Source organism: Phaenicophaeus curvirostris, chromosome 6 (genome assembly GCF_032191515.1).
Source record: "Phaenicophaeus curvirostris isolate KB17595 chromosome 6, BPBGC_Pcur_1.0, whole genome shotgun sequence".
NCBI classification, from domain to species: domain Eukaryota; kingdom Metazoa; phylum Chordata; class Aves; order Cuculiformes; family Cuculidae; genus Phaenicophaeus; species Phaenicophaeus curvirostris.
In genome coordinates, this window is record NC_091397.1 from 59,872,264 (window position 1) to 59,884,282 (window position 12,019).

The 12,019-nt window shown below is 38.7% G+C and overlaps 1 protein-coding gene across 2 annotated transcripts in view; it reads left to right on the top strand.

Moving 5' to 3' along the window:
- The first annotated feature begins 1,254 nt into the window (after nt 1–1,254).
- ETV1 (ETS variant transcription factor 1) overlaps nt 1,255–12,019 on the top strand; it is a 66,411-nt gene continuing 55,646 nt past the window's right edge. Inside the window, exons 1-3 of one of the 2 annotated variants that reach the window (XM_069860365.1) lie at nt 1,255–1,393; nt 2,153–2,240; nt 3,984–4,031. In XM_069860365.1, coding sequence (XP_069716466.1) covers nt 1,349–1,393; nt 2,153–2,240; nt 3,984–4,031 — 181 coding nt within the window. In that variant the 5' untranslated portion in view covers nt 1,255–1,348. Of the gene's footprint in view, nt 1,394–2,152; nt 2,241–3,983; nt 4,032–4,279; nt 4,552–12,019 lie in introns of those variants that run through there. The other variant, XM_069860366.1, reaches the window with a different exon arrangement.

Here is a 12,019-nt window from a genome sequence, read left to right on the forward strand (position 1 = left end):
TCCATACTACTGCAGGGAATTTATGCAAAACCAGTTTTTTTTCCAGTTGCCTTTACACCCTGAGCTCTAAAGCAAACCCTCAGAAAGGGCTGAGGGCAAGGTTGGACTCGCCAGCTTGGGGCTCTGCCTGTTAATTGCTGAGCCACATCAGCCTGTAAAAGCCCCGAAGTTCATATCTCGCGGCGAGCCAGCGTCACGAACACCTAAATTTACCACCTGATTCCTCCGATATGTGGAATTCAGTGGACAAATGTCGCGGCTGTAGGAAACCACACACTCTGCTCTCGGGCACAGCCCTCCAAGAGCCGCCGCGCTGAGGGAAAAGCTCGTTTGGAGACCCCTGAGCCTGACCGGGACCCGCTCAGCCGCGGGACAAGGCGAGCGCGGCGCAGGGCGCGGGGGTTACTGCTTTTTTTTTTGCTTTTGGGAGCCGAGGGGGCTAAACTTTTGCGGGTTTTAATACCAAACTCCGCGAGGGGAGACACGGGGGGGTGGCGGGGGGGGGTGTCTCCCTGCCCGGCGCGTGAGGGGCCGCGCGGCAGCCGGGAGCCCCCGGCGGGGCCGGGCAGGGCAGGCGGGGGCCGGGCGGCGGGGGGCGCGGAGCCAATGGGCGGCGGGGGCCCTGGAGGAGGAGGAGGAGGAGGAGGAGGAGAGGAGGAAAACCACGGGATCCAGCGCTTGTCAGTGGCGCTCGCCGCTTCCTAAAGCCGCGCGGAGAGGGAGGGGGGGGGCGGGGGAGAGAAGGAAGGATAATTAAATGTTTTTTATTAAATTTGGAGGGTGGTTTTGTTTTTTTTTTTTTGTTTTTTTTCTTTCAGGCGGTCGCCGCGCGTGCGGCTTTCAGGTGGGTCTCACGCGCAACTTTGCCCGCCGCCTGCAGGGCTGGAGCGGGGCGTGGGGTGTGTGTGAGGGGGCGTGTGTGTGTGTGTGTGTGTGAGGGGGGGGGGGGGGTGCGCGCAGAGGCGAGGCGGGGGGAGGAGGAGGCGCGTGTCTCTCGGTGTGCGGGTGCGCGGGGGCCCCGCCATTACGCGCGGAGCTCACGCGGCGCCCCCCGCCCCCCGCCCCGCGGCGCCCCCGCTGCCTCCCGGCGCCGCGTCCTCCCGGCGGAAGCGCGGGACCCAGGTGAAGGCGGAGGAGGGAGGGTTGTTTTTTATGAATGGGACGCTTTGAGGTTAATTAGCTATGCAAATTCAAGCAGTTCATTCATGGTTTTTTGTTTTTTTTTTAAATCTAAAAGCCATCTTGTGTTCCCCTCCAGGCTGATTGGAGTCCAGATCCCGAGGAGATCTCCGGATCCAATGCCCGGCAAATAAAGCCCTGAGCTGGGACTTTGTGGACGAGCCGCGGGATGGATGGATTTTATGACCAGCAAGTGCCTTACATGGTCACCAATGTGAGTGATCGGTTCCAAGCTGGCGTTTGTAAACTTGCCTCCGACTCGTGTCTGCGGGGAGTTTGTCGGCTTTGTTAGCGCCGCAGCGGCCGCTCTCCCCCTGGGACCTTCGCTGCCAGATCGGCCTCTCTTCTTAGCTCTTTCAGTAAAGCCTCACGTCCTTTTAAAGACGCTTTGGGGATGATTAAAAATTCGTGCGTATGATCAGTGGGTGAGAGAGGCAGGAGCAGCGGCAGCTGCAGTCAAAGTTTCTGGCTGCGTTTGCCTCCAACGCTCGGAAGAATGAAGCTGAGGCAAACCTTAACGTTTCTTCCCCCCTTTTTTATTGCTTTCAGGACTTTGCAAACAACGTTATAAGTAACGCGGGGAAACAAAGCAGTCTATTATGTTGTCATCTGCGTACTGCGTAGCTTATGCAGAGGGGATTTATGTGCTATTGTGTAGGTTTGTGTACTTTGGATGCTAAAAATACATGGTTGGTATTGTGTTGCTGCTTGAACACATTCTGTATGTATCCGTACCAATAGATGTCACATAGATAGATAGAAATGTGTTGCACTGAGGCACAGGAATCTTTTGGAGGACGTTAGGTGCTCAGCAATATCTTTTGCTTAGAAACTAGAGGCTGCAAGACGGTCATTTTCCTGTTGAAAATCTAAAGAATTCATGCCAGCTTTGAGTATTCTCGATTAAATGAAAAAAAAAAGAAAGAAAAGGAACCCTCAGATTTCTAAAGTAACTGATCTTTCCTGTTTATAGAATCAGCGTGGGAGAAACTGTAATGAGAGACCGACAAATGTCAGGAAAAGAAAATTCATTAACAGAGACCTGGCTCATGATTCAGAAGGTGAGGGTTTGTTGCCCCCCCCCCCCCCCCCCGCTTACTTACTAATGTAGAGAAGCTTTTTGAGAGCTATTTATTTATTTATTTTGGAGATAAATATATCTAGATCAATCTGAATAAGCAAGACAAGAAAATTGCATTTACTACTGCAAAATGAACTGGCAAAGGCAATAGACTGATAAAGTTGTTATTCTTTTCTTGACTTACCCTGTTGCATTTTAGGCACTGCTGCACATGTGGCACATGGATGTCATGCTCCGAGGCCAAGCTTTTGCAGCATCTGACACAGTCACGGCACCTGGCTTTTTCACCTTTTAGGCCTCTTGAGATTAAGGGCTTTCCTCATTCCTTCCATCTTTTAGCATCCTTTTCACTGCTGTGTGCTCACTAGTGGTGGCAGGAGTGAGAACGCCAGTGTGGAGACTGTTGGTTTTCCCTCTAGCTTTACTCTAGAGCTAGTAGTCACTGGTAGGGTTAAAAATCCTGGGAAATTCGATTAAGGAAGTCTAGAGTGGAGGAAGTTTTGGAAGGCCAAAGATTTGTAACTTAATCCCATCAGCAGCCACTCACATGATTGTAGCTTGGGAGCTGTAGTCTTGTTAATAGATGTTAGCACTTCTTTAGGTTACAAAGTCAGTATAGATGCTACACCTACACCCCTGCAAGTACCTAAGACATTTAGGAAGGTTTGTGGGGCCCTGCAACTTACCCCGATATCTTATCATGGTGAGGACACGTTGATACACTTTTCAGAATCCCTACTTGCCTGTTTAGAAAAGTTTATTATAGGGTATGTTGAAAAGAAAGCAACTTCCTGGTTTTCAGTTAAGTGATGTCCCACTGTGAACACGAGGTATCAGTCCATCGGATAAATGAATAGCCTCTGTCATTTAGCTGTATGTAAATAGTTATGTGTCAGCATTCATAAAAGAGGAAGTCTCTCTCAAAATTAAAAAGTAAATTAAAAAGAAATCATTTGTCAGTTCAAATATCCTACTTAGTCTTAGTAAACAGAATTTTCCTAACTGAGTTTCTGAGCTTTGCAAGTAAGCCCAATGTTCTGTTTCTTCATCCATTATAAGGAACTAATTTCAGTGAATTGCAAAAAAAAAGATAAGCTGCTGCAAAACTCAGTCCATGGAGAAAGTGGTTTCACTTTAAAGAATTACAGAGAATACAGCATAGAGGAAATAGTGGTGATTCCCTTGTCATACAAGGTAAAACATAAAGGGAAGTACAAAAGATTTCCAGTTTCTGTTTGCCATTGCAGCATGTTGGATCTTTGCTTCAAAATTTTTATATGATAGTTTACAGCCTTACTAATAAAAATATTCAGTCATTGCTCAGACAGAACTCGCATTGGAGTCTGACGGAGCTTTATCTGGGGCAGATAATGCAGGGGGAGGCCTGAGTTGTAGAAGGAGAAATAATTTACCTGTAAGATAGAGTATAATTTTTAACTTCTATATGTATTGCTGAATGAGCCTTTTGTACTATAGAACTTGGTTCTGGTGGTTGTTTCAAGAATTGATAAAATAATACAGTAAGTACTCCTTTTTTTTTATTAACAAGTGTAGAAAAATAATTAACTGCAACCTGAAAATATCTACTTTGTCTGTGTGTTTGACTGCCAAAATAGAATTCACACACATTGTTCTTCAGGAAAAATATATTTTTGAACGTATTTTAATGTTATGAAGCTATTAAAGGTGTGAGTCTTTTATCTGTGTCTTCATCTTTTTGCAGAACTCTTTCAAGATCTGAGCCAATTACAGGAGACATGGCTTGCAGAAGGTAAGAGAAAAAACTGCTTGTAAAAAGAGGAAAAACAGCTCTGGAGGGGAAAAAAAAAAAATGTCCTGAACTTGCTGTCTTAATGTTCAGCCCAATTAATTGAGCTCTAAAAGAGCCACCTCATGTGTCATGCATACATTAGAGCCTCTGATGAGTTTGTCTTTGGGGACTCTGGGGCTGTTCTACCCAGTGTCATCACAAATTACCAGGAGAAATTGCTTCCAGCTCACAATCACATCTGCTTTTGGCAAGAACTAATGCACCAGGACTTCAAGTTCTAAGCCTCTGTTCAGATTTTAATTGCAATTGATCAGGTTTATATTATTGTACCTCGAGAGACTACATACAGCCAGAACAGGGCTTGCTGTTTCCTTTAGAGCAGCACATATAATTATTTGGTGTTCTGGTGGAGTACTTTCTGATGGCAGAAATTAGTTTCTCTGGGTTCATCGGGACGGGATGCTTCAAGATTTAAGTGCAAGTGTCTTCTTTCCACCTTGTTCACAACACAGAACATTAGGTGTGTATGGAATACTTAAAAAGTACTATTTCTTTTTTTTTTCCTTTCTTTTTTTTTTCCCAGATACCTTTTAATATTTTGCATGTTATTTTTGTCTATATATTTGTAGTTGTGAGATTGTGTACTGGGTGATTAGAAAACTGGAATTGATCTGTTTTACACCTGCTTGTGCTTTTGAGTATTTTAAATAATCTTGCAGAGCACATTTGACTGAAGAGAGGGGATTTAAGAACAATAATGTAGAAATCTGAATTTAGAGCAGCTGTTGAGAGATTAATTTGACAATAACAAAAAATAAGCTGCTGCATAAAGGAAACTTTAACAAAATTTAAGGTAGCTTTCTATTTGCTGAACTGTATTTGTTCTCTTCAGCAACACGTTCTGATTTTTCTTTTCCTTTGTTATTTCATTTTATGTATTGCCTGTTCTTAAAATTTCTGGTTGAAATTTTTATGTAAACTTATGCATCTGAAATAAACATGGTTTTAATGCAAGCCGACATAATCTCTCCAAATTTATCCTTATTTAAATGAATGTGAGTATTCACATATGTTTAATTTTTATCATATACTGGACTGTGCACAGTTGTTTATAGATGTTATGCTGTTTCGGGAAAGGAGGAGTGTTGGGGTGAACTGCTTGCTGCTAGTTTTCATAGAAAGAGGGAAATATTGCTGATGACTACTTGCCTACATACTGATTTTGTTTTAACAGCTTTATATATAGTTAGAGAAGTTCCTAACCTATAAGTAAGTTGTGGGGTATTATTTATTTTGCTGACTTTTTTATTCTCCTAGCATCATTTTTAGCATGTATATGATCTCTGTATATGATCAAAAAGTCCTCTTTAAATTTATGGATCGGAGGATAGATTTTTAAGTATTAATATGATTCTTTCCTAATCATTGAAAACAGGTTGTCCTGTACTAAGGTGATTTTTTTGTAGTGTAACGATCATATACAACTGTAAATGTCTCCCTGTAGTAATTTTCCTAAGAATCTCTTTATTTTGTATCATCTCATTCATTCTAGTAAGCCAGAAGTATGTTAAAATACTATCCAAAAGATTCTATTTTTTGATGGAGAGTAGAACTTTTAGTTTGATTTATCACTGGCATGGGTGTTTTTATTTCTGAAAATGATTAAATTTCTTTGATCATAAGTCAGAAAAATGCAGGCAGATTCATAATGCATATGCAGACAATAATGTAAGTTTGAAAAATAATATGGAATGTAAAACTGATTTAATCATTTTTGTAGGTACGTGAATTATTGTAATGTCAATTTTTATTCTGGAGGCACTGCTTATTTGAGACCAGAATGCATTGTTTAAAAGCCTTTATTCTCTTTAGCGGAGTCTATTTCACTTGATAAATTTAGATAGTTTTCAAGGGAGAAAGGTATATAGTCCTCTGTCAGCTAGGTTGAGGAGCCTTTATAAAAGCAGATAGCATCACCTGGTAAGTATCTAAAAATGAGAAAAAAGTTGCCTTTTCATGTAGCAGAGGATAATAAAGCTAAAGAAGAATGTTATATTTTTTCCCAGCATATTACAAACAAATATTACAGATTTTTCAATGTTCTAGAAATATTTTAATAAATCTATGTTTTTCAGGCCATGCTATCATTTTAGCTGTTCATAAAACACAAACTTTGCACAGCTTTTCTAAAGGCTAAGCTAAAATTCAAATAAAAAGTGAAGATGAGAAAATCAAATATTGAGCTATTAACTTGATCCCACTTTTTTATTTAAAAAAACACGCAAACCAGCTTTTTGTAGTCTTTATAATATACTGGTGTTTGAGGATATTGTAGTTCTGCTCAAATGTCTACATGATTGAGCTTAGCCAGGAAACAGATTTTGAAATCGGACTTGTTTACTCTTTGCTAGATGTGACCATTTATGTTCTTCTGGACCTTCATAGGCTAGAAGTCTGCCAATTTGGCAGCATCAGTAATGTTTACATATTTCTTTTCATAATGCTCTGGAGCCAGGGAAATGACCATGAAATTTTAAAACATCTTGACCCTTTTTAAGAAAAGCAGTGGCAGCTGACCAGGTTTCTCCCACGAGTTCGGATCCCCACTGGGGAGTAACCAGGTCAAAAATCTACTTATTAGTTAGGAGAAGAAAGTGAGTTGCATTTTATGACAAACAAAAAATGCTTGTAGATTTTTTCTGTTTTGCTTTTCCTGAAGTTGTCCTTACTACATGATATATTTTAGCCTGGAGATTTTTACAGTTAGTGTCACCTGTGACAAGTTGTTGGTAAACAAGTAAACACAAAATAAATATTTTTTTCCTATTGAAAATGGTGGGAGGCTCACATGTATGAAAGAATTAATCCAAAATGTAAACAATTTAGTAGCCTCTTTAATATTTTATTACTCCCTAATTAACCAGCTGAATATTACTTACAGAAAACATATGACTGCATTCCACTATCTGCATACTAGATTTATATGGAAATTAGTTTTTCTTCCTACTCTGTGTAATATTAAATATATAAGAAATAGTCTAAATTATTCTGATGTAAAACTTACTCTGAATAAAGTTCCCTCGTGTCAGTTGTTACGCAGGAAAGAAGACAGATGATAACTTTCCTAATGTCAGAAAATGAAAGTGTGAAAAACATAATTGTTTCAACCTTCAAACTTGAAAGGAAATAGTTAAAATTGCCTATGGCTAACTAGGCAAATATTATTCAGATATTATCTTTTGGTTTATATTTAAATAACTTGATGGCAACATTTTGTCACGATAATATAAAATTACTTTATTGATTCTGTATATTTGGAATCGGATTGGATTTGGCAGATAGCAATTGTTCAGTGTCTTGAAAAAAATGGTTCAAATACTAATCTAATGTTATCCCATCATGTTAGCTGTTATTCTGGAATAAAAAGAAGGGAGAGAACAAATTCTTAGTGAGTGAAAGTCTCCTTTCCATGGTGAAAGCACTTGGTCTTGAGGGAATAATAGATTAACAAAACCCAGATTTTTATTTAAAATTGCTCCTTGAGATACTAGTTTTTTTTCTACAGCTTGTTAAAAGGCATCCCAAGCAATGACATATAATGAATTTATGTGCTAGATCTCCTTCTTAGAGGCATGGATAATATACTTCCTTGATAGTAATAAGCTGAAAAATAAAATGGTATTCTTTGGGTGACTTGAAAAAATACAAGAAGATTAACTAAATAGTAAGTGATTTGAAATACTAGCTGCAGGTAACAGGTTCATGCCTCTACTGCAGCTTTGCTAAACTGAGTGAATGGCTACTGCAAGCTAGCAGTATTTAAAAGCCAGTTCTGAGTGTGTGAAAGTAAGTTATTTCTCTCAAATAATTAATATCCAAATTTGGAATTAACTTTAGGGAATAAGTTCTTTAGGAAATAAGTTCCTCTGTTCTCCTGTTGTGAAGAATGTACCATTGTCACGGTTATGCCTACGATAACGTTGACTTCTAGGTTGTTTCTTAAATAAGGAGGTATGAAAATAAGTAGTATGCTGTTCTCGAAGGAGTATTTTTTTATAAAATAAAGTACTAGATCTTCAAATATTATTCTAGTTAGAGTGGCTTCATTTAAATCAGTGAATATGTGTAGCATCTTGCTCTGGCTGACTGGCTTTCTCCTGCCAAATGTTGTAAAATTTACCCAGTATAAGACAAATGCTATGTAGCCATATTCAAGAACTATCCACATTTTTATAAGAGCAAAAATAGTCAAGATCTGATAATTTAATACCTCTGTGGCTGAAATACGTTTGATGGGGGAAGGCACTCTAAAAAGCAGTGCAAAGATTTTCATTTTGGAATTCATAATGGAGAGAATAGTGGGTTGTTGGTTTGAGGGTTTTTGCTTCTAGTGATCTGACAGATTTGGCTTTCAAATACTCATAATTCTTGATCTTAAATATCTGTGCACAGAAAGAGGAGAAAAGTTGGATTAGGCAAAATAGGGGGCGTGGAGAGGGTGTTCTTTTAAAAAGAAACCCAAAAGAAAGAAACCCACCAGAAATCTACAAGTCTGAAAGCCTGTGTAGTGATAAACTTTTTACCATTTTTTCTTGTCTGCTGCAAAAGTAGATGCCTTTTACTGAAAATAATAATTTTCGAAGGCATAGCAGGATTTGAGAGCTGAGTGATGTAGCAAAATATTAAATGCAAATGTTCCTTTTAAGCTAACTTTTTTTGTCATTTTTTTGTATAGCAGCAAATGAAGAGCAGATTCTACAAACCCGTCTTCATATTCCTAGGGATTATTCACATAAGGAAGAATTTTGAAATCTGGAGCTAGTTTTGAACTGCATTTAAGTTTATTAGTCAGAGCATCTCACTTTATGTAAAAAGGGTTTGAGGTTGTTTTGACAGCAGATCCAGTGCTTATGTGAAATATTTTTTACCATCTTGAAATTTGTCACTGTTTTACCTTCTGAATGCTCCTTTGTTAGAAACAGTTGTTGCAATGATAAAAAAGAAAAAAAAACCAAGAACAACTAACCAATACATCCCCCCAGCTTTTTCAGGAATACTTTAAATTTATACAGTCCTTCAGATATTCAGAATTTGCAATGAATTCAAGAAAACTCAATAGATTCATCATTGTTGAGGCCTAAAGTCTTATTTTAGCTGAAGCCAAACTGCTACTGTTTGTATATATTCCCTGTCAATTTCAGTGTTTTCTACCACTTTGAATAAATCATGGATATTTTCAAATGAATTGCTCTTAGCTCTAAAAGTGAAGCTTGAGGTCAGAGAACACAGCCACAGGAAGTATTTTGCTACCCAAAATAAAGTTCTAAGTGAAGCAAGGAGCTTTGCAGCAGCTTCTTGTTTTTCTGGAAAGTTTCCGGTTTTTAACAGGAACACCTTCCCCTGGAGTACAGCTGAGCTTTTGGAAGCACTCTGTGACTGGGAGGAGGAAGAGTTAAATTCAAGCCCTTTATACTTCACCTAACTTTTCGTTTATTAAATAATGTTTCTCAGCAGGTCTGTGTTGCATCTTGAGACAAAGCAGTGAAATCAGTGTGTTTATGCCTAAAGTTCAAGTTTACTTTGCTGTAGCTTTCTGGAAGGGTGTGACATGAAAAGCTTGTGGTTGGGGCCACATGGTTCATGCTGGACTGTGTTTTTGTGAATGGAGGCAGAACTCCAGTTCTGACTGCTTGTCTTGAGGAATTGCTTCGGAGATCAGCTGTCTCATTCACTGGCAGAAAGAATGACTCATACATCTTCTGCCTTGTTTGGCTCCAGGTCATTGTTACAGTGGATAGAGCTGGTTTTAATTAAATATTAACTCCTTTTGTCCTGGATGCTTGTTAATGGGTACTTTTTATTTTTGTTTGCTTGCAGTGAAAGCGAGCTAACAGGCCCTAATTCTAAACTTTTTTCTTTCCCCAAATTGTTTTGTGTTTGCAAAATGAGCCGTCAGTTCAGCTTTTCAAAGGCTTTTGAAAGCTTTAAAAACTACAAGCAAGTATTAAGTATTTTCCTGCTGGGGATGTTTGCTTTTGGCAAACCGATTTTAACTCAGTAGGTAGTGAAAGTGTAAAATCTAAGTTGACAACATCCTCAAGATCATCGTTAACATTTCTGTACACTTCCTAAGTCCTCTTGAGACTTTATAGCTGTAATCAGAAGAAAAAGAGAACTTTTGGTAATAATCTAGACTGAGCTGGATAGTTTATGCTGCAGATGTTGTCTGCTTCAAGAGTCTGAGACTTCATGGCTCTGAATGTGGAATGAACTAATGTAGCTGCTTCTGCTATTAGCAGTAAAAGCCACGTGCTTAATATCCTTCAAAACCTTTTATTAGTCTTTTGGAATATACTTGCCTTTTCAGACCCCCATAATTAAGAAGCTCAGGGAAATGCCCTCATTCAGTTAGATGATCATTTCAGATATGTTTTTCAATTTTTCTCTGAATGGCGAAGTAAAAAAAAATAAAGTTTTGGTGATTTATGCATTGTCTTTCATTGAGCATGTTAACAGGAGACCAATGAAGATTTTATGGCAGCCTTGCTGAATTGTAGTGTTTGTGGATAAAAGAGGAAATGAATGGCACATATATAAATGCGCAGACAGTTACAGCACTGCAAGTTACATTTTCCTTTTGGACGTTCAGGCTAAAGTGTCTTTAGCTGTCTGTTTAATTTGCTACAAAGTCTGCCTGTAATTATCCAAACGCAAGGTAAAAAAATACCTCTTTTCCCTTTCCGTAATGGGATGATGTATCCTAGAGTTTTGCCCTCTCCTAGCAGGATGCTGGTGGAAGAAGTCTGTTTGTTGGGCTGATGATGGTTGCTTGCATTTCTGCAGTATGATCATGTGTGACTTTTAGTTCTGCCAGCTTAAAAATAATATCAGATTAAACGAAGGAATAATATAAATTCTCATTTGCAGCAGTTAGCGGGTCCTTTTAATTTCTTCATGTAGGCTTGTGGGCTCGTTTCTAAGGTACTGATGCTACTAAAATTAGATTCCGGTAGGAAACGCGTGTTTCTTGGTTTAGCATTTTGGATGTTATTCATTTTGTTTATATTTGGCAGGGTTTTAAACAATTCTTAACTTACGGTATTTCTTTTCCTACAGAGGCTTTTAAGGCTATGACACTGTTGTATTTAAAATACATTTTGATGGTGTAATCTCCACCTGTTTCTAGAATACAGAGTGATGGGCTTTGGTCTCTATCAGATATACCTTCATAAATTTGGGGAATCTGTGAATGAAGTGTATTTTACTTGTTTACTGCAGACCAGACCAGGGGTGATGACAATACCTCTAAAGTAATATACTGGCTTTGCATGACAATTCAACCAGGTGTATTTTATTTTTTCTTACTCTCTGGCTGGGCAAAAAAAGACCTTATTTACTGATACATACATTAATTTGTACAACAGATTTCTTCTTGAGTAAGTCAAATTAAACTGATAAATCCTGAATAAAGCACCAGTGAAGCAGTGTGGTGCACAGAGTATGCTCTAGGAAGTTATATAAGATTGCTGTCCCAGTTCTGCAGTCACTAAATGCAGTCTCTTGGTTTCAGTAGGAGGATTTTTGTTTTCTTTTAGCCTTTTTTTGGATATCCTGGATTCACAAATGAACAAATGTATATATATGAAATGCATGTATGTGTATAAAAAGTTAAATGCATACTAGCCTCTGTGTTGCATTTGAAAATGAGAGCTGTCTTATGAAAAATGCGTGGGTTGTGTCTTCTGTAAACAAGAAAATACTTGATACAATTACTTTACCTCTGAAATACTTGCAGACACTTCAAAAACAATTGGAAACCTAAGAAATCCTCAGGAACCGATTTTTAAGTATTGATTTCATAATTTGATTCTTCTGTGACAGTCAAATATTTGGCATTTCTGTAAGGAAAATGCCTAATGTTTGCCTGCAATGAATTACATGAAATGTCAGAAATTGCAGAGTGTTAGTATCTGGGCTCATATTGTCCC